The sequence below is a fragment of the Halichoerus grypus genome, chromosome 2, assembly GCF_964656455.1.
Source record: "Halichoerus grypus chromosome 2, mHalGry1.hap1.1, whole genome shotgun sequence".
NCBI classification, from domain to species: Eukaryota; Metazoa; Chordata; class Mammalia; order Carnivora; family Phocidae; genus Halichoerus; species Halichoerus grypus.
In genome coordinates, this window is record NC_135713.1 from 131275147 (window position 1) to 131298515 (window position 23369).

At 41.2% G+C, this 23369-nt stretch overlaps 1 protein-coding gene and 1 long non-coding RNA gene across 2 annotated transcripts in view; one reads left to right on the forward strand and one right to left on the reverse strand.

The window, feature by feature from the left end:
- Window positions 1-9508, reverse strand: part of GRAMD2B (GRAM domain containing 2B) — a 69670-nt gene extending 60162 nt beyond the window's left edge. The window contains exon 1 of the mRNA XM_036070363.2: window positions 9237-9508. Coding sequence (XP_035926256.2) covers window positions 9237-9319 — 83 coding nt within the window. The 5' untranslated portion in view covers window positions 9320-9508. The remainder of the gene's footprint in view (window positions 1-9236) is intronic.
- Window positions 9509-9545: 37 nt separating this feature from the next.
- LOC144381147 (uncharacterized) overlaps window positions 9546-23369 on the forward strand; it is a 398096-nt gene continuing 384272 nt past the window's right edge. Inside the window, exon 1 of the long non-coding RNA XR_013445854.1 lies at window positions 9546-9702. This is a non-coding gene — a long non-coding RNA (uncharacterized LOC144381147). The remainder of the gene's footprint in view (window positions 9703-23369) is intronic.

Genomic DNA, 23369 nt, shown 5'->3' on the forward strand with positions numbered 1-23369 from the left:
TATAAGCTCTCAGAAGACCACATTATATGTTATGTAGAATAAAATTTAAGTTGTTAGGATCAAATGAGGTGCTATTTTCCAAAGAATTATAGAAACAATACTGTGATAATAAAAGCTGTCATGATGAATTAGTTTTTCATCACTGTTAACCTATGGCAACTCAACTCGCAATACACCCTTTATAGCACTACATCCTAGGGGTTTCAAAATAATTTGTATGGGACGCCTGGGTGGCTCAGTCATTAAGCATCTGCCTTCAGCTCAGGTCATGATCCCAGCGTCCTGGGACTGAGCCCTGCATTGGGCTCCCTGCTCAGCGGGAAGCCTGCTTCTCCCTCTCCCACTCCCTCTGCTTGCGTTCCCTCTCTCGCTGTGTCTCTGTCAAATAAAGAAATAAAATCTTAAAAAAAAAAATAATTTGTAGGATCCCAAGATCACTGTCTTTCAGGTAATAATCCTTAATAGTAAATGACACAAAATTTAGCCAATTTCTAAGGTTCTTCCCAGTTTTTAACTCACTGCATAAGATGGAAGACATAATTCGAAACATCTAGAAGATAACAAAAATGGGTATAATCATAAACCTGATATATAGGCACTTAAAGAAAACAACAACATTTATACACAGCTCAGTATTTCCATGAGGGAAGAAGAGGCATGTCTGCTCCCCATCACAGTGCCAGAGACTTCACCAACAGGCTACTGAACAGCATATGGAGAGAAGACAAGAAACATCTGCTAGGCAACAAATGGAAGATCGCACACATTAATGGTAAATTAACTTTTTTTTTTCTCTTTTCCATGTCACTCGATATCCCTCCTGAGTTTTTCTGACTTTCTTCGCTCCTCATCTCCTTACTCATAGTCGCCACCTTCACATTTCCACTTCTCCGCTCCATTACTTCTTTTTTAAACTCATCTCATCACTACTGTGACCTCCATCTAGTTGTTCACATGGCAGCCCAGGTATCGCTACCTCATGTCATCAGGGGCCTGTCTAGGGTCCCTCATTTAGGAGAGGGGAACAGAAGAGATGAGAAAATGAACTGATAACTGGAGGATGGTGCAGTCAGAAATCTGACCCTCCACTTAATGCCACGTTCCTAAGGTCCACTCAAGAAAGTCATGTTCTGATGGATTTATTTATCCTTCAATGCTAAAACCGAGGAGGCCACTTTACTAGTAGATGACTATTTTGCAAAGAAGTTTGAGAAAACAGTGCTTTATGAGAATACCGTCTGCCATTTACTGAGCTCTCCTACGGTATGCTGAGCAAGTAGAGTATGATCACTCGTAATCCTCCCACAGTCTTTTGTTTTACCAAGTCCAACATACTTACATGCATACTGGGAGGTGGATATTCTAAAACAAATCAAACCAACAAAGAACTTGATTCTGGCCATAAGTGCCGACAGCAAAAGTACAAAACAAGAACCTCAGCAAGTGGTTACCTTTGAGACAAGGACATGAACATGGGAGACAGAAATAAAGCTCTCATTTTTCATTTTGTACACAGCTTACATTGTTTTATTTTTCTAACCTTATACACATATTGCTTTAAAATAGGTCAACCCAGATGGGGGAGATTATGGTCCGATTTTTAAATTTCTTCTTTATATTATTCTGTCATTAAAAAACAGTGATAAATGTTACATGCAAAATTTTAAGAGGTTGTAAAAAAATGTACCCAAGTATGACAGCCAGGGTTATCTTTGTTAACATTGTAACATCTGTTCACATCTTCGATAACACTGCAGTTTGGAGGAGTTTTCAAAATTTTAAGTATGAATGTTGCTTAGTCAGCAATCAACAGATATTCATTATGTTACAAAGTATAAGCCACCCATCTACATTTAAAGTGCTTACAATCTTGTTTCCCTGCACTGTGAAAGCATTTTCTCTTAAATCTACACCATGGGCCCTCACACATTGCTAGGAGAAACATCGAATGGTATAGCTGCTTTGGAAAAACTCTGCCAGTTCCTCCAAAAGTTAAACACAGAATTACGATATGACCCAGGAATTCCACTTCTAGGTATATACTCAAGAGAATTAATAGCATATGTCCACACAAAGGCTTGCATGCAAATACTCATAGCATTATTCATAATAACCAACAAGTGGAGACACGCTAAATGTTCATGAACAAATGAAGAGACAGACAAAATGTGGTATATCCATATAGTGGAATACTATTCAGCAATAAAAAGGAATGAACTGCTGACATGCTACTTCACAGACGAACTTCAAAAACCCAATGTCAAGTGAAGGAAGGCAGATACAAGAAACCAGGTATTGGGGCACCTGGGTGGCTCAGTCAGTTAAACATCTGCCTTTGGCTCAGGTCATGATCTCAGGGTCCTGGGGTCGAGCCCCGTATCGGGCTCCCTGCTCAGTGGGGAGCCTGCTTCTCCCTCTCACTCACACACACATTCTCTCTCTCAAATAAATAAATAATTAAATAGATAGATAAATCTTAAAAAAAAAAAAAAGAACATATTATATGATTCCATTTATATGAAATGCCCAGAAAAGGCAAATTTGTAGAAACAGAAAGTAGACAAGTGGTTACCTGGGGCTGGGTGGGAATGAGGATTAAATATAAATGGGTGTAGGGCGCCTGGGTGGCTCAGTTGGTTAAGCGACTGCCTTTGGCTCAGGTCATGATCCTGGAGTCCCGGGATCGAGTCCCGCATCGGGCTCCCTGCTCAGCAGGGAGTCTGCTTCTCCCTCTCCCGCTCCCCCCTCTTGTGCTCTCTCTCTCTCTCACTCTCTCTCTCTCAAATAAATAAATAAAATCTTAAAAAATATATATATATAAATGGGTGTAAGGAATCTTATTGGGGGGGAGGTGAAAATGTTCTAAAACCAGGTATGCCAATAGCACACCACTCAGTAACGTTACTGAATTGTACACTGGAAATGGGTAAATTTTATGATATGTTATATATATCTCAATGAACTTGTTAAAAATAATCTGCCTCTTGAGACATCATGTCCCATCCTGAATGGGACAGAATGACCAATGACAGCATACAAATTAGTCTCCCTTATGGAATGCAGTTTAAGTTGGTTCGGCTTCTCTGCTAGGAGTAAATAATCAAATTTAAGTTCAGATAAAAACACCCGCTTTCCTTTAAGGAGAAAGAACAGTCATTAAAGTGACTGTGGAGGAATCTCTCTCGAGGACCTCTGCTTTACACCATTTGAAAATGTGTGAAATGCCTAGAGCTGAGCATTTAAAGAATTAGAAAGATGGTGAGGGAGAGTTCTACTGGAGTGTAGCAAATGAAAAACAATCAGCAGTTTAAAGATGAGGAGCCATGAGATAAAACTCAGTGCCAGGAAGCAGGATGTGAAAATCAATGGCTCATAGATAACAGTCCTGGACCACAGATGGGATAACACCAAAGCAGTAAGCAATATTTAAATAAGCTGGTAGGTCACTAAACAGTTACAATAGGAGATCCTCTTGACATAAACTAAAAACCAAGGTGCCATGTTGGTTTCATGGAAATGCTTGGGTACCGTCCCGAGTGTCCTCAAGGTCTAGCTGATGTAACAGAGGCTCACTGACTACAACACGGGGGGCATGCGACTGTCAGAGTCAGGCCTGTTGAATTTTGACTAATTTAATTACCTTTTATGTCAGCCTCCCTCCCTCACCCCCCACTCCACAGCAAGTCCCAGACCGTCAACAGCGAAGGTGAACAGAGCTACCGTTATTGAGAGCTCACGATGTCAGGCACTAGGTGAAGTGAATTTCTTACATTTCTCATTTAAACATGAAAGCAAGCATCTACGAAACAGCTGACTTAAGTATTCCCCTTTACAGATGACGAAAGGGAGACTTAGTGGTGTTAAGTAACTGGCCAGGGTCACACTTCAGGAGACAGGAAAGTTAGATTTCAAATCCTTGTTTCCTAGAGTCTTTTTTTTTTGGCATCAGTTTTTAAATTTTTTTTTTTTTTAATTGTGATACATGTGTGGGTTGCACTAGGATTTTTTAAAAAAATCATTGCTCTATTTTTTTATTGTAAAGTAGGCCCGAGCCTGCATTCTCAACATCTTTATGAACTACCTTAAATCAGCGATTTCCTAGGATAGCACCCTCTAGCTAGAGGACTGATTTGATTCATTAAATTCCTTTTCAAAAACATTTTAGATAAGCACACTATTTAATTTTTCTCCATCTTTTCAAACTCTTCCAATTGTTTCACTTTAATAAAATTTTAATAGTTTCTAATGTTACAATTTTTTCTTCCTATTCCAAAGTTTCTATTAAAAAGTACACCGGATAACCTGTCAGAACTGGTGACCTGGAAATTAGAATTTTAGAAAAATGTGGACACACCCACACATACACACTCGGAAAGATAGATAATATGTGGGTAATATACAATATGGAGATTTTCTTTCTAAATGAGCACTTTGGAAGTTTGGAATTAAGCAAGCACTAAGAAATCAAGCTATCCTCAAACATTATTTGTCTTTGCTCCTCTTGTTTCCAATGCAAGACCAATTCTTAACTTCAACCCTTATTGTGTTTGCATGATAAATGATTTCACGGTCACTTAGTTTTATTTGAATTCACTAATGTCAAACATGTCCCTAAAATCATTATTTCTTCTTGCTAATACAAGAGAGTTTCCTTTTAAGGTAAATGTTTATGTTGTCCACATCCATCCTCTCTTTCTCCATATATATCGAGTTGAATAAATGTCTAGAATTCTTACGTCTCAAATTATTAAAGTATGTTAAAAATTAAAATTGCATTATAAATATGTTACATGTGATAAAATTCATTATTTGAAATATGAATCAAGATAACTTTTGTCCAGAAATATATCAGTCATTTTAGATACTTTTTGCAATTCATTGAAAATAACTTAGCTATTAATAAATCAGATCCACAACAGAGTTTATGAAATAAAAGTGTATCTCAGAAAATGTGTGTCAAAAAAGTTAGGGTTTGGGGCACCTGGGTGGCTCAGTTGATTAAGCAACTGCCTTCGGCTCAAGTCATGATCCTGGAGTCCCGGGGTTGAGTCCCACATCAGGCTCCCTGCTCAGCAGGGAGTCTGCTTCTCCCTCTGACCCTCCTCCCTCTCATGCTCTCTGTCTCTCATTCTCTCTCTCTCAAATAAATAAAACCTAAAAAAAAAAAAAAAAAAAAGGTTTGTTAGAAATGTCTATATATGGGGAACATAACATTCAGAATGAAAAAAGTACTGAAAGGGGAAAACTAGGATCTCAAAAGGAAATATACAGCTAAATTAACAATTCTTGGTAAGGAAGGGAGTATTTTTAAATCAAATATGCATTTTGGTGATGAGTAAATGGGCAGCCTCACCTCACTGCTAACATAAAGATGAATAAGTCAAAATTCTCGGGCAAGTCAATGTATCTAAAAATTCAAAATGCTACTGATAGAAAATGTGATTAAGAAATTCTAAAAGAGTAAGATTTCCCCGGAGATAGTCAAGTGGAATGTCAGCTCTAAGTATATTATATACCTTAATTAGGGGGCTGGGTCTCAGCCTCCCTTGCTCACCAACAGATGGTTATCGGAAGAGATTATTCGTTGGGCCCTCTGAGAAATTCAGTAAGAAAAAATGTGATCAGAGTCTGCAATCAATTTAAGGTTAACTAATATACTCTGGACTAGTGTGTGAGTTCATATCTGTTAACAACTTAAAACAGTACTTTGTACATAATAAATGTTCGATAAACATTACTGTTAATTAACAGCAATAATAGTGGCAGCTAAATTCTCTGGAATAGATCACAAACATGCAAGGTGAGCCCAGATAAGGAAGAGCTAAGTATGGCCAGTGACAAGGAAAGGCTTTAAAGGAAGGGAATTTTGAGCTGATCTGCAGAAGTATACTGAGACAAAGAAGAGAGGGAATTGCTTGAGCAAAGGAATAGAGGTGAGAAGGAGAGAATGAAGGGAACCTTACTCAGAAGTACATTTGGCATACCTGTTCCTTATTCTTCTGCGTCCTAACCTCCTAAGTAGAGGGCCGCTAGCGCAAGTGTTTAGCTATAAAAGATGTGCATGCTAATATTAGGATTGAGGTTGAAATGGTCTACGTGTGCTCAGATCATGAAAGGTCTGAACTTCTTGGCAGAGGAGAGGAGGTCAGGAGGGCCATCATAGATTGTGGAGTACAGTAGGGGTAAAGTATTCAAGTTCAGGCTCTAGAGCAAGCAGTCCTGGCCTTGAATTTGAGCTGTCCTCTATTCACTGGGTCTCTGCCTAGTTGCTTACCTTCTCAGACCTTCCATGTTCTTATTTGTAAAATGGAGATGACAGTATCTGCCTAATCCTGTACGAAAATGAACGTTAAGTGTTGAGCACACTGCCTTTCAGTAAAGCGAGGATTCTCAGTAAAGGCCAGCTATTATTCATTACGAGTCTGGGTTCTAGGTGATGAGGGCTGTGTAGGAAGAGCAAGCCATTCTAACACTCGAGAAGAAAACGTCCATTGGGACACTCGGACTCCCAACGACTCTGAGCTTAGCGATAATCAATCTAAGTTACAAAGTTCAAAACAAAGAAGTTAGACTGGGTTTCTAAGCATCAAGATTGTGCTCCTCAAGTGATTTCGAACATGCAATTATCACAATACATATAACACTGATAATGTATCTACCTCCCTCTTAAAATCACTCTTATTCTGTTACCAAAGCAAGAGTTCAAAAGCTCAGGAAGTAGAGAGTGTCTAAAGTCTTCGATTGACTCAGAAGTGACTTTAGCAGGCCTGCAAATTACCACTTTGTAACAAACAAAACAAACAAAATCTCCATAAACCAAGAAAAATTTACTAAAGACTGCCAAATGGGCAAACATCCTAACTGTGGAGAAGATTCAGTTATAAGCCAAACTTTTTATAGCGGTACCTTGTTTACGGGTTTAATATGGCCACGGACACAATGTCCTCTGACCTGCAGTAACAGACATATACAGATACGGATCTATCTATCCATACATGTATGCCTCTCCTCAACACAGCTCTTGGGTTCCATAAGGGCAGATAACCGCAGCACCTTCATTCTGTATTCCCCACCATTATGGAGCCCATAGTAGGTATTCCAATATTAGTTGAACTAAAATGAATTTGTCAAACTAGGTGTTCCAAACGAAGGTCTGGCTCTTTGGGGTCTTCCGCTTCAATATGGTTATGATTGTCTCCTATAAAATTATTTTGCCAGCATCTGAAGAGTTTTAAGTTAAGAGAATTCATCTAAACAGGTAACAGACTTTCTCCATCTACTAAAACGTGATCTCCTTAACTGAGCAGACTATTGGGAATGTGAAGATGTAAAAACTTAGGAGCTGTTGGGTGTACTTGACTCATTCTGCTTTGTGTAACTGGAACTTAACACTGCCTGGGGCTGACTTCTGGACTAGGGGTTCACAGTCCTGGGCTCCAGCGTTGTTTGTGCCCCTTAACACTCCTGTCACCTCAAACATCTATCAAGGGCTGCTTAAGAATGCCACAATACCTCTTTTTAAGAGAAGATTATAAAAGAATGATTAAGTGCAAAGGAGAGAGATGTCCTTTGCTAGTTTAGCTTTTTCTTGGGCTTGAATGATTAGAATAGAGTTAGGATTTTACTTTGGGCTAAGAAAACAAAAACATTTTGTGAGGGTTATAACTATGGGATTTTTTTCCTCAATCATGTGTTATCTATCATTGAAGAGGAAAGAGTATCAGCTTAAGGTGACAAAGCTTGAGGGGCAGAAGAAAGGGTAGCCAAGGAAAGCAGACACTGGAAGAGAATATGACCAAAGCCTCTGAAATAATAAATCAAAGCAGCTAATAAAAGCTAGTCTTCTTCCAAAACTTCAGCCCAAACTCTGATACACAGATGGAAGATGCTTTTTTTTTTTTTTTTTTAAAGATTTTATTTATTTATTTGAGACAGAATGAGAGAGAGAGAGAGAGCACATGAGAGGGGGGAGGGTCAGAGGGAGAAGCAGACTCCCTGCTGAGCAGGGAGCCCGATGCGGGACTCGATCCAGGGACTCCAGGATCATGACCTGAGCCGAAGGCAGTCGCTTAACCAACTGAGCCACCCAGGCGCCCCGGAAGATGCTTTTATAAACACCAGTCTTTAAGTGGAACCAGGCTGTGTCATAAAAAATGAGTACATGTTGAAATGAAGCAGATAGAATTTTAACTATTTTTTAGGTACCCCAACAGGTTGGTACCAAAAAAAAAAAAAAATTGGGCTTATTTATTCATCTTAACAATTTATATATTTATCTTAGTACCACTTAAAGTTACAGTATATAGAAAAGAAGCGAATACCAAAAGATTCTTTTCCTGTTTCAAACAAGAATGTTTGGGAATAACAATCATGGAAATACTACTTTTGGATTAAAAAAAAGTAGTACAGGGGAAGATAAATAAGTTTTATTACAGGAAGCTAATCCTTGTGATCCAAATATTTCAGTTTTCAGTTTCCGAAACCAGAAGAGTTTATAGGCCCAACAATGTGCAAATCTTATTATGAACATGAATCTGTTAAGAGGATAGTCACAACCCAATATTTGAAGTGTTTTATATTATTATATATTCATTGTGCTCCCCCACCCCACTCCTAAACCCTCTCTCTCTCTCTCAAAAAAAAAAAAAAAAAGTGTTTAACAAGTTTGTATCAAGTTCCCAAGCAAAGTCAGTCTTTAAGAGGAAAGATAAATCATATTTCATGTTTTCCACCACTTTTCCCCTCTCTTGAGGGGAAACAGTGAAGGGATGGGAGAAAGACACCCTGAAGCTCTGAATCAAATGACAAAACACCCATCACCGTGAAGGGAACGACCAGATGACATCTAGGTGGCAACTTCATCTTCACACACGTCACGAAGAAGTAGGGCAACAGAAATAAACCTTAGCGCTGTTTCCTGACCTGCTTCAGAGATCTGACCGCCTGCCCCAGACCTCCCTTGGGAATGCTAAAGCTCCAATCCTTCACATCCCCACCGGACTGCAAGCTGCAGTACATTCCTGAAGGGCTGCCGTGCCTTTTCCTCTAACACAGCATCGGAGAGAAGAAAAAAAAAGAAAGAAAAAAAAAAAAAAGCGACCGGGCGCCCCCGAAAGAATTCCAGCCACAGGGCCGTCTGTCCACGCTCAAGACCCACTCCAAACCGGTCCCTGGCAGAGACGTCTGGGCTGCGCGCTCTCGGCCACCGGGGCTGGGTCCCTGCGGAGAATACTTACTGGGCTGCGCCAACTTTGCTCTCTCTCTTCGCGAGCACTTTGGCAGGCTTTGTGTCTTCCACATCTTGCTGGAGTTCGGTCATCGGGGCCGCGTGCGGAGGGCACCTTCAGGCGTCCCCCAGCCAGCGGCTGCCAGCGCCCGGCGCGCAGGCCCTGCGAACCGCGCCTTCCCCGCGCCTTCCCCGCGCGCTCAGGCGCTCGGCGCATCCAGGCCGGCCCGGCGCGGCGCGGCACGGCGGGGCCGCCAACCTGGACACGTCCGGCCGGCGGCGATTGGTCGGCGCGGGCGTGCGAGCCGGGGAGGGAAGGGGCGGGCCGAAGCCAAGTGACGGGCTCCCGCCCCAACCCGGGAGGCCCCGGCCGCGTGCGAGGAAACCTGTTGAACTAGTCGGGCTCGGGGCAGGAAGCTAATTGGCCATGCAGGTGAAACAGTGGCCTAACTAGGCTCCGTAGATTTAGCCTCCTGGTAAGTGGGGCTGTTTGCCCGCCCCGACTGTAACCGGGGGGCGGGGGGGGGGTGTTTGAGAAACGGGCGGCCTGGCCGCAGCGCCAGGAAATGGTTACGACTGAGCGAGGCGCTCTCTCACGCTGATGCGCTGTGTGGGCTGGCCTGGGGCCCGGCCTAAATGATTCAAACAGGATGTTGCCTCACTGGGGACTGCTCCGTCGGGGCTTCAACAATAGGTCGGTTCAGTGACAAAGGTAGTGAGACGTGGTTGTCCCTAGTGGTTGTCTGGTTAACCCTTCCCCAGGCGGGGGTGGGGGCGGGGAGGCGTTCATCACAACCTCCTTAGCCGCTCAGCCCGGACTGCGCCCCCCCCCCCCCCCCCCCAGTGACATGAATGCCTCTTCTTCCATCTGTTTGGTGAGGTTTGGACGTGGTGAGGCCGTCTGAAGTTTTGCATTTCAAACATCATTTATCTCACAGATTTTTGAGAGCTACCACGTTCCAGGTATCATTCTAAGCATGCCCTTATTATACCAAGTAAAGGATGTGTTGGTGGTTTTCTACTTCTCTACAGAGTAGTTGAGAGTAAGAGTAGTGTGAAACCTACTTGTTGGAAGCCCGCATTTACTTTAAAACAATGACAAGTGGCAACAGTAGCTCATGACATGGCTGGGGGAAAAAAAATCACTAACTCTGCTCTGGCTGGGACTGCAAGTCCTTCGTTTTTCTTTTAAAATTGATTTTAGATTTCAGAATAAGTACAAAGACTACAGAATCATAGTGTTTACGTGTATGTATGTATATGTGTGTATGTATGGTGTGTGTAAAAGAAAACACCAGCCCTTTCAGATAATTGCATACATTTTGGGGATCAATTCCCGTCCAAAGCTTTCTTTTTCCCTCTGCATTTAGTAGCTATGTGATTAGGCTGAGAGAACAAAAGCATCTTTTTGTAGCCTGCCTGCTCCAAAATTGATTGTCTTGACACTTGAAAAATAAAAGTAAAAGAAAAATGTTTATGTAAATTCCATGAGAGTTGGCCTGGTAGGTTGTGCGTGCTCTCTCTCTCTCTCTCTCTCTCCCCCTACCCCCTATTTTTTAAAAAAGATTTATTTATTGACACACATGCACCCCAATGTATATAGCGGCAATGGCCACAATAGCCAAATATGGAAAGAGCCCAGATGTCCATCTACAGATGAATGGATAAAGAAGAGGGGGTGTATACATATAAACAAGGGAATATTACTCAGCCATCAAAAAGAATGAAATCTTGCCATTTGCAATGACATGGATGGAACAAGAGGGTATTAAGCTAAGCGAAATAAGTCAGAGAAGGACAAATATCATAGGATTTCACTCATATTTGGAATTTAAGAAACAAAACATGAACATAGGGGAAGGGAAGGAAAAATAAAATAAGACGAAATCAGAGAGGGAGACAAACCGTAAGAGACTCTTAACTGTAGAAAACAAATTGAGGGTTGCTGAAGGGGAGGTGGGTGGGGGGATGGGGTAACTGGGGGATGGGCATCAGGGAGGGCACTTGATGTAATGAGGACTGGGTGTTATATGCAACTGATGAATTACTAAACTACCTCTGAAACTAATAATACACTATAGGTTAATTAATTGATTTTAAATTAAAGAAGATGTTAGTTGAAAAAAGGATTTATTTATTTATTTTGGTGGGGGGGGAGAGAGAGAGGGAGGGCAGGAGTGGGAGGGGCAGAGGGAAAGGGGTAAAGAATCTCAAGCAGACTCCTGGCTCAGCATGGAGCTGGAGGCAGGGCTGAATCTCACCATCCTGAGATCACTACCTGAGGGGAAAGAGTCAGAAAGTCAACCGACTGCTCCACCCAGGTGCCCCCCCATTTTTTTTTGGGGGGGAGCTCCTGACCAGTGACCCCTGTGGAAGCCTGGCTGGGTGTGGTGGGGAAGGCTCTGGGTGACCTAAAGGTTGGAAGCTGTCTCTTAGGTGTCCTTAGCTGGCTTTTCCTGGGGACATTACACCTTTAGCCTCCAGGTCCCTTCTCTAGCTACCCCTCCTACTAGGGGATAGGTGTGGGCCTGAAATGTAGGTGAGGTTATCATCCTCCTAACTTCTGGGTAGTGACTCTTTCCCTGTAGGTGAGGTTATCATCCTCCTAACTTCTGGGTAGTGACTCTTTCCCTAAATCTCACGTGTCTGCTACAGCTCAAAGGAGAGCTCAGTTTTTGCCCCCAAGTATTTTTTTTGATTGTAGTAAAATATACATAACATAATATTTATCATTTTAGCCTTTGTTAAGTATACAGTTAATGCCACTGAACAATTCAATGGCATTAAATATAATCACAGTATGTGTAACAATTACCACTGTCTATACCCAAAACGTCTTGTCATACCCAATATCAACTCTATACCCATTCAACAATACCCCCTCGTCCCCTCTTCCCTGTCTCTGGTAACCTCTATTCTACTTTCTGTGTCTATGAATTTGTCTGTTCTGGATACTTCATGTAAGTGCAGTCATATATTTTTCCTGCTGTGTTTGACTCATAATCGCTATATATAATGTTTTCAAGGTCCATCCAAGCTGTAGCATATCTCAGTACTTCATTCTTTTTTATGGCTGGATAATATTCCAGTGTATGTATATTCCCCATTTGTTGATCCGTTCACCTGCTGATGAACACTTGGGCTGAGTTTACTGCCTTGTGGTTCTTGTGAATAACGCTGCTGTGAACATTGATGTACAAATACCTGTTTGAGTCCCTGCTTTGAATTCTTTTTGGTAAATACCTAGGAGTGGAATTGCTGGTCAGATGGTAGTTACATGTTTAACCTTTTGAGAAACCTCAGTCAGGCCCCTTTGGATGCATGAATAAGGGCAAGTGTTCAAAACTTCCTCAGCATGGGCTTGCAGCTCAATTAATGAGCACGTGAGTACCCTACAACTTATTCTGTAGTGTGTGGGATGAAGACTTAAATAATGTGGCCTTAAGTGAGAAAGGAGGGGAGGGGGATGGGTGTAGGGGCAGGTGGAAAAAATAGCACATAGTCCTTTCCTAGAGTGGGGAGGAATTAGAAAGGAGCAAGTAAGGAGCGACTGGGTGGCTCAGTCCGTTAAGCATCTGCCTTCAGCTGAGGTCATGATCCCAGGGTCCTGGGATCTGAGTCCCACATCGGGCTGCTTGCTCAGAGGGGAGTCTACTTCTCCCTCTGCCTGCCACTCCCCTGCCTGTGCTCTCCCTCTCTGTCAAATAAATAAAATTAAAAAAAAAAAAAGAAAGGAGCAAGTAAACTGTATTATTTTACTTAGTAACATTTGCCTGTGTTTAAAAGACATTGTCAAACAGCTTCCTAATTTGATTATTCATAGGGTTATTATACAATAAAATGGAATGCAGTATTTAAAAGGCAGTATTGGCAAACATTAGGGGAGGAGTTCTAGCTGTTACTTTTTCCAGTTACCGAACCAGGTCCAGTAGAAAATGCCTAATCCATCACTTTTCAGGAGGTAGGAGATTTCTACCTAACTGCTTGGAATATCAATCAAAATTGGTCTCTTTTTCACGTTGATCAGATACACTGTACATCTGTCCATAGTCTCAGAGGCAGAGTTCAAATATGAGCTTGGAGATTTGAGTGAAGATAATGGTGCAATGTATGGGTCCAGTAATTACCTAATTTATAACACACGGCAGGCTATGTACTTATTAGCCAATGTAGGTACATGTCAAGTGTCATCACATACCTGGGATTTTGTGCCTGTTGTCTGATGACATGTTTAAGAAGGTGGTGGATGCTCTTATCAAGGTATAACCTGTAATAATTTAACTATGCATAATATTCAATGTATCAGTGTCCTAAGTCAAAGAATTTCATGAGCACTCATCAGACCATTCCTGTTTTCAATTTAAGTTCAATATTCAAAGGAGAAAATGGAAAAACACAGAGTTCAGAAGCGAGCCATACGGTGACACTGGAGAATTTGATTTTCAGACTTCTAAATAAAGTTTTAAGAATGAAAGTCGAGAAGCATTATGTGAAGGGGACCTTTACTGAGATGAAGGGCATTCCTGATGAGTACAGCCATTAAACATTGCAATGGGAATCTATAGTAGGGCATGGAATCTGCTACGCTATAGGCTTTTGAAAATAATATAAAGAAAAACTATATAGAATGGTTGTAAACTAGTATTTCCCAAGTCAGGTTATACTGCCGATGGGGAAATTTGAAGTCCTCTCTTCCTCTCTAGGGATGAAGCACCAACCAAGCTTAGCACCCGTGTTTGGAGCAATGGACAAGGTGGTAAGGGTTTACTGGTCTAGGAATAGGTAGTTGGCACACATTAGCATAAAATCTGGTTCTGTGAGAAAGCAGAAGCAATAAAAAACTCTTCCAGTCCAGTATTATTTAAAAATTAAAATATACCATGCCCCATAAATAAGACATTAAAATCAATCCTGAAGTTTTAAAGTAGATGTCTGTTTTCTGCATGGTTAATGTCACGGATCACATGTGATGTAAGGAGGCCTCTGAGACCATCCAGTATCGTGGTTTTCACACCAGGTTCTGGGGGAGTCGGGGTGCTTTGAACTAGAGAGAGAAGGAGCTGGTGTTTGAATGTAGGTCTTACAACGCCAGCCTCCCTCATCCCACCACTCAGACACACGGCCTCTCCTGCCTCTGCTAGACCACTTCCACTTCATCTCTCTTGTGTATTTATGTTCTGTATTGGGTTCTATTTCAGGGAGGGGGAGAAGGTTGCCTGCCACACACTAAACAAAATCGAAAAATAAAATCTACAGTCATTTTTCAGAGAAGAGCCTGAGCTTCAGAGGGTGTAGGGGCTTGGCCAAGATGATAGCGATCCCCTGAGGATGAAGATTCAGCTTTCCTGACTTCAACTGGGTGGTTGTCGGGGTGCAGGAGAGTGGACAGGGCAAAAGAAAAGTTCATTAATCGCAGAGACGCACGCTTACTGGAGAGCTTGTGTGAGGGAAAGCCCAAGGACCCTGACACATCCGTAATGTCCGTCGGGAAGGAAATGTTCGAATCTAGAGCTATCTTTGGTGGCTGCACTTTGTAGTTATCTATTGCTGCATAACTAACTACCTCAAAGCTTGTGGCCTAAAACAGTAATTTATTATTTCCGCTCATGGTACGGTGGGCTGACAGGGTTCTCAGCTAGATGGTCCTCACTAGGGGTCTCTCATGCAGTCGCTGTCAGATGGTGCCCAGGGTTGGAGCACCATCTGAAGACTCAGTTGAGCTACAGGTGCACTCCCATGTCTGGTGCTTCAGCTGGGATGGCTGGAGCAGGTGGGGACTAGCTGAGCATTTCGTCTCCCTCCATGGCCCACCACATGGCTAGTCTGGGCTTCCGTACAACATGGCTGTCTCAGTATCCTTAGACTTCTTACTTGGTGCCTGGCTTCCTCCAGAGCACGTGTTCTATAATGCTAAGGGGGAATCTGCAAGGCTTCTTATGTGATAACCTTGGACGTCAGGCGGCTTCACCTCTGCTGCTTTCTCATGGTCAAGAGTGAGCCACAGGGCCAGCCCACATTCAAGGTGTGAATAGCAAGAGTACAGTTCACTGGGGACCATCTCTGAAGACTGGCTACTGTAGTGCAGATGATAATAATAGATGAGGCCCTCTGACTTTAGATACTTGGTCAATGTGGATGTGAATAAATGAGCATTTCTAACAGCACTGTTCTAAATGCATGTGATATACAAGTGAACAATACAGGCAAAGCCCATGGTGTTCGTGAGTCTTGCATTCTAGTGGAGGAACTGAAAATGAGAAAAGTAAGCATATAAAGAACACAGTTTCAACAGATGGGAGATACAAACAAAATAAAATAGAAAAAGGTGGAGAGTGAGGGAGGCCTATTTTACATAGGAAGCCGGAGGAGCCTCTTTGACAGGTGATGTGTCTGAATTGAAGGAGGGGAAGGAGGGAGCGTGTGAAGTCTGGGTGCAAAGCTTGGCAGCCAGTGGGGAGAGCATGGGTAAAGGTGTCGAGGCAACTCTGAGCTCGGCACATTCTAGGGACAGCAAGAAGTCTCCTGTCCTCTACTGTGCCTGGAGTAAAAGGAGGGAAGAGGAGGTTGGCAGGAGATGGTCTTATAGAGATATTATCTTCTCTGTCCATTTGTTATCTGTCCACTCCCATAAGATTGGAATCTTCCCCAAAACAAGGGACTCGTGTGTTGTGTCTGCCATTCTATCCACAATGCCTGGTTCTTATTAGATGCTCAATAAATATGTGTTGAATGAATGAAGGAATCATTGGGTGGTTGTTTCCAACCAGTGTTGCTCAACCATGATCTTCTGGAACTCTAGGTGACCTGGGATGTTCTAATGTTGAGTAGTATTAGTCTTCCTTCCTTCCTTCCTTTCTTTCTTTCTTTCTTTCTTCCTCTTTTTTTTTTTTTTTTTTGCAATTTGCAGGGAAAAAAGAGAATGAATGAAAAAAAGAAATTTAGGGCGCCTGGGTGGCTCAGTTGGTTAAGCGACTGCCTTCGGCTCAGGTCATGATCCTGGAGTCCCTGGATCGAGTCCCGCATCGGGCTCCCTGCTTGGCAGGGAGTCTGCTTCGTCCTCTGACCCTATACCCTCTCATGTGTTCTCTCTCTCTCATTCTCTCTCTCTCAAATAAATAAATAAAATCTTTAAAAAAAAAAAAGAAAGAAAAAAAGAAATTTAACTCAAATTCCTCCCACCTCAGACCTCCAACTAAAAAAAAAAAAAGTAGCTCATGCTACTTATCACTTGTCTGCTAGTTGACTGCAAGTGTTTCAAACAGGTCAGAGAGGTCCCATGACTCCCAGATGGTCTGGCTCCGAAATAAGTCCAAGAATCACTGTTTATAATCCACAGGCAGTGATTTAAAGTTAGGGAATCTTTCATGTTTTCTTAGAGAAACATCCATACAGCAACTTCCTTTGCTTGTTTTGGGAACTAATCATGCCATGCTTATGAGGGCTGGCCCTTCTCTTCCCTTGCGCCTAGGTTTTGCGTGCTCTCTTTTCCTCCCTGGGAAATGTTCTGACGATGCAGTCTGGACTGTGCAATTAATATACGGTTTGGAAGCAGTTAATACTTAATTATTCAAGGAGTTTCTGCAGGTTACGTTTTTTTCTTTATATCACCTACTGTGTACTTTCTATTTTTTTTTAATTTTCATTCCTTTTTACATACTTTCTTGTTATTATTCCTTTCTGACAATTCCTATTAGCATTTTGTTATCTTTTCTTCCAATTTGTTTTCTAGTAGCATTCCTTTTTAAGAATTATTTAACAAAAAAGAGAGCAAAAGAGGAACAGGGGAGGAGTGAATGCAGAAAACACCTCAAGCAAGTAAGAAAGTTTTTCTATTTTCCTCAAGTAACCACAGCTTTACTTTGCTTTTGTTTGAATTTTATAAATAGACCGTTCATTTGAGGTAGATTTTGCAGTCTGTCTGTCCGTTCCTTCCTTCCTGCCTGCCTTCCTGCCTTCTTTACTTCCAACCAATATTTTTCTGGTACCTTTGATGTGCCAAGCTATATTCTGCGTGTTGGAGATGTAAACATAAATAAGCCCCTACATGCTGTAAGTGAGTTCATAGTCCACTGGGAAAGAGTTCAGTAAATGGTTATTTACAAAATGTACATACACAGAACTTGAGTCAAAACCTATCACAATTGTATATCACAACCAGACACGTGGACCAGACACTTGGGTATCAGATGGTGGGAAGGGGCAGGGGATGGCTATGGGATGCTTCACGTTCTTCTGTTTTGGGTTACACATAAGTCATACCCACTCCCTACCTAGCCCCCTTACATATCCGCACAACTTGTTGAAAAGGCTCTAGGCTGGAAGTCAGAACTGGGCTCTGGTCCAGGTACTGTGCTTTGTGCTGGAATGTGCATCTATTAATGGAACACAGCACTGAAGTAAGAGAATGCTGGCCTCAAGGAAAGGGCTGTATACTTCGTGGTTACAGCTGTATCACTTTCTATCTTATAGAGACTAAAAGAGGGAAGGGGGAAGAAACTGCTTTACACAGAAATGTTGGAAGTACCTATTGTGAAATGACAGTTTTAAATAAATTTCATGAGGCAAGAGTAACTATTCAGATCTATTCACTGGGGAAACCTAAGTGCATTTACCTCCTTCCTATAGGGCTTTTTGCTTCTTTTTACAGACTTCTACCTTTAAAAGCCTACCAGGTGAAAACAGAATGTTTCCCTGTGTGTTATGATCCCAGGCTGATTCAAATCAGAATTTATTTTCTGTTTTTAGTAGTAGTCCAAGAAACAAAAGTTCAACTTTCCTTTTTATCAAAAAGATAAATAATAAGCTCGTTAGTAAAACACACATTAGAGGGAGATTCAGACATTGGAAATGCTTGGTCCTATAGAATCCCAAGCCTCCAGATTTCGAAAAAATGTATAAATTAGTAGTAGGTACTACAAAGAAACAGGAGGTGAGAGCTGGTGGCTGTGGTCTTGATTCCTGGCTTCTCGGTTGCACTGTTCATGCGGTCCTACAGTATTTGTTCTTCTGCCCCTTCTGAGTCTGAGGGATTGTCCATGGTGTCCTTTCAGTAAACAACCCCCCTTGTGGGAGCTCCTTCAGGGAATTTGCCCTGCGGCAAAAGAGTCCCGGCAGGGGAGGGGCAGGGATGAAGTGAGGTGAAGTGATTGAGATTTGGACTGATCTAAGAATCCTAATACACAGTTGACCACCTTGGACACCTGGCTTACCTCCTGTAAAACTCCATTTCCTCATCTGGGAGGAGAAATAGGAATAGCAGCAGTATCTATGTTATAGGATCGCTGGGGAATTTAGAAAGCTAATGTATGTAAAGGAATTAGTAAAGCATGCCAGGTACCTAGTAAACACTCAATTCATTTAAACTGTTGATTATCATCATCATGTTATTCTTGACCAGAATAATATTTTGACAAATGGAGGCTACTGCCCTCCCTTAGATCATCAGCCCTCATTATTTAATGACAACCCACAGTGTGTGGAGTATTATATCATGTGCGAGAAGGTATTACTAAAGCAGTAGAAGGTGTAACATCTATTCCCCTCTGAGTCCTCAACCCTCTTCAAGCTGATATCCTTGTATCAGAAGCTAAGGCTCCATCCTTAGATCAGTGACATTGATATGTTTAACTTGCTAGATCTCATCTGTAATCTCTCATGTGTCCTAGGTTTTTTCCTCTCTCAAATGTCTTTGCCACCATAAAAGCCTTAGTTTAATAGTAAAGAAGTCATTGGAATTAAGAGGTAATCAATATGAACTCTGAGGCTTATGAAGGCTTATGATAGCTAGGGTGACTGTACATTCTCATTTGCTTGAGAGAGTCCTGGTTTAGTCACACTATTATGGCTTATTTACAGTAGGGTCCCCTTTTAAAGGTGTCCCTGTTTGGAAAACTTATTGACAGTCAATCTATAGTTTGACCAAACTAAAATATTGTATTAGCTCAGGTGTTTAGATTAAGCATGAACCAAACTCTTGGATCTGATTGCCTTGCTGCCCAGTAGACCACCCTCTGTCACTCATTGTATTCCCAACTCTTACTAAATGACCTGAAAGTTACCAGAAAAAAATGTGTTGCAAAAAAATATTTTCAGACCACAACGCTATGAAACTTGAAGTCAAATACAAGAAAAAATTTGGAAAGACCACAAATACATGGAGGTTAAAGAACATCCTACTAAAGAATGAATTTGTTAACTAGGACATTAAGGAAGAAATAAAAAAGTAAATGGGAGCAAATGAAAATGAAAACATGATGGTCCAAAACCTTTAGGATGCAGCAAAGGTGGTCCTAAGAGGGAAGCATATAGCAATACAGGTCTACCTCAGGGAGCAAGAAAAGTCTCAAATACACTGCCTAACCTTACACCGAAGGGAGCTAGAAAAGGAAAAAGCAAATAAACCCTAAGGCCAGCAAAAGAAGGGAAATAATACAGATTAGAGCAGAAATAAATGATATAGAAAAAAAATCGTTAGAACGGATCAATGAAACTAAGAGCTGGTTCTTTGAAAGAATTAATAAAATTTATAAACTCCTAGCCAGACTTATCAAAAAGAAAAGAGAAAGCACCCAACTAAATAAAATCGTGAATGAAAGAGGAGAGATCACAACCAATACCACAGAAATAGATACAATTATAAGAGAATACTATGAAGAATTGTATGTCAGCAGACTGTGCAATCTGGAAGAAATGGACAAATTCCTAGGAACCTACAAACTACCAAAGCTGAAACAGGATGAAATAGAAAATTTGAACAGACCCATAACCAGCAAAGAAATTGAATCAGTAATTAAAAATCTCCCAACAAACAAAAGTCCAGGGCCACATGGCCTCCCAGGGGAATTCTACCAGACATTTCAAGAAGAGTTAATACCTATTCTTCTCAAACTGTTCCAAAAAATAGAAATGGAAGGAAAACTTTCAAAGTCATATGAATCCAGCATTGCTTTGATTCCAAAACCAGACACAGACCCCACTAAAAAGGAGAATTACAGGCCAATATCCCTGACGAACATGAGTGCAAAAATTCTCAACAAGATACTAGCAAATCCGATCTAACAATACATTAAAAGAATTATTCACCATAGTCAAGTGGGATTTATTCCTGGGTTACACAGGTGGTTCAATATTCACAAATCAATCAACATGATACACCACATTAACAAAAGAAAGGATAAGGACCATATAATCCTCTCAATAGATGCAAAAAAATATAGCATCCATTCTTGTTAAAAAAACCTTCAACAAAGTAGGGATAGATGGAACATAAGTCAATATCATAAAGGCCAAATATGAAAGACCCACAGCTAGTATCACCCTCAATGGGGAAAAACTGAGAGCTTTTCCTCCAAGGTCAGGAACAAGACAGCGATATCCACTCTTACCATTACTATTTAACAGAGTACTAGAAGTCTTAGCTTCAGCAGTCAGACAACAAAAAGAAATAAGAGGCATCCCAATTGCAAGGAAGAAGTCAAACTCTCACTATTTCCAGAGGATGTGATACTCTATGTAGAAAACATGAAAGACTCCACCCAAAAATTGCTAGAACTAATATGTGAATTCAGTAAAGTCACAGGATTTAAAATCAACGTACAGAAATATGTTGCATTTCTATACAACAATAATGAAGCAGCAGAAAAAGAAATGAAGGAATCAACCCTATTTACAATTGCACCAAAAACCATAAGATACCTAGGAATAAATCTAACCAAAGAGGTAAAAGATCTGTACACTGAAAACTATTGAACGTTTATAAAAGAAATTGAAGAGGACACGAAGAAATGGAAAAGCATTCCATGCTCATGTATTGGAAGAACAAACATTGTTAAGATGTCTAGACAACCAAAGCAATCTACACGTTTAATGCAATCCCTATCAAAGTACCACCAGAGTTTTTCGCAGCCCTAGAACAAACAATCCTAAAATTTGTATGGCACCACGAAAGACCCTGAATAGCCAAAGCAATCCTGGAAAAAAAAAAAAAAAAAAGCTGGAGGCATCACGATTCTGGGCTTCCAGCTACATTACGAAGCTGTAGTGATCAAGACAGTATGGTACTGGCACAAAAACAGACACATAGATCAATGGAACAGAACAGAAAACCCAGAAGTTGGACCCATAACTATATGGCCACCTAATCTCCGACAAAGCAGGAAAGAATATCCAATGGAAAAACAGTCTCTTCAACAAATGATGTTGGGAAAACTGGACAGCCACATGCAGAAGAATGAAACTGGACCACTTTCTTATGCCATGCACAAAAATTCAAAATGGATAGACCTAAATGTGAGACAGGAAACCATTAAAATCCTAGAGGAGAACACAGGCAGCAACCTCTTTGACCTTGGCTGTAGCAACTTACTAGACACGTCACTGGAGGCAAGGGAAACAAAAGCAAAAATGAACTGTTGGGACTTTATCAAGATAAAAACCTGCACAGTGAAGGAAATAATGAACAAAACTAAAAGGCAGACTAGGGAATGAGAGAAGATATTTGTAAATGACATATCTAATAAAGGGTTAGTATCCAAAATCTATAAAGAACTTACCAAACTCAACATCTCCAAACCAGATAATCCAGTTAAGAAATGGGCAGAAGATATGAATAGACATTTTCCCTAAGAAGACATCCAGATGGCTAACAGACACATGAAACGATGTTCAGCATCACTTATCATCGGGGAAATACAAATCAAAACCACAATGAGATACCACCTCACACATGTCAGAATGGCTAAAATTAACAACACAAGAAACAACAGGTATTGGTGAGGATGTGGAGAAAGGGGAACCCTCTTGCACCTATTGAATGCAAACTTGGGCAGCCATTCTGGAACACAGTATTGAGGTTCCTCAAAAAGTTAAAAGTAGAACTACCCCATGTTCCTGGAATTATACCACTAGGTATTTACCCAAAAGATAAAAAAAATACAGATTTGAAGGGGTACATGCATTCCAATGTTTATAACAGCATCATCAACATTAGCCAAACTATGGAAAGAGCCTAAATGCCCATCGACTGATGTATAAAGCAGATGTGGTATGTGTATACACACACACACACACACACACACACACACACAATGGACTGTTACTCAGCCATCAAAAAGAATGAAATCTTGCCATTTGCAATGACATGGATGGAGCTAGACTGTATTATGCTAAGTGAAATAAGTCCATCAGTGAAATAAATACCATATGATTTCATTCATATGTGGAACTTAAGAAACAAAACAAGTGAACATTTGGGCAGGGGGAAAGAAAAAAGGTGAGAGGGAAATTAACCATAAGAGACTCTTTGGGCGCCTGGATGGCTCAGTCGTTGAGTGCGTCTGCCTTCGGCTCAAGTCATGATCCCAGGGTCCTGGGATCGAGCCCCGCATCGGGCTCCCTGCTCAGCGGAAAGCCTGCTTCTCCCTCTCCCCCTCTCCCCCTCTCCCCCTGCTTGTGTTCCTTCTCTCACGTTCTCTCTCTCTGTCAAATAAATAAATAAAATCTTAAAAAAAAAAAAAAGAGACTCTTAACAATGGAGAACAAACTGAGGATAGCTAGAGGGGAGATGGGTGGGAGGATAGGTTAAATGAGTGATGGGTAGTAAGGAGGGCACTTATGATGAGCACTGAGTATTATATGTAAGTGATGAACAACTGAATTCTGTTCCTGAAACCAACATTGCACTGTATGTTAACTAACTAGGATTTAAATAAAAAATTTGAAAAGAAATGTATTGCAAAAAAGAAATGTATGCAAGAATGTCAAATTATCACAGTTAGAAAACAACTCAAAGTTCATGCTCCATTGATGTCAAATCAGAGGCATCTCTGTGCACAATTGATGGCTTCACGATCCAATCAAGAGTTTGGCCCTAACTGACTCATGGTTATTACCTATCTTGGCTTGGCTAACCACAAAGCAGAATTTGAGTCATTTATGAGTCATTCATATTGACACGGAGTTTGCAAACAGTCTGGCTTAATTCTCCCAATGCGTTCTTTAATCATTTTCCTCTAGAAGAAAGAAATGGGTCATTTGACTCTTCCAGAGTAAGAATGTCCCAGGCTGTGGCTTTCAGTTTATCATCCAGTGAGCAAAATCGTTAGAGCCTTGGGTATCTCTTGGTTACTAAACTGCCCATGAGTAT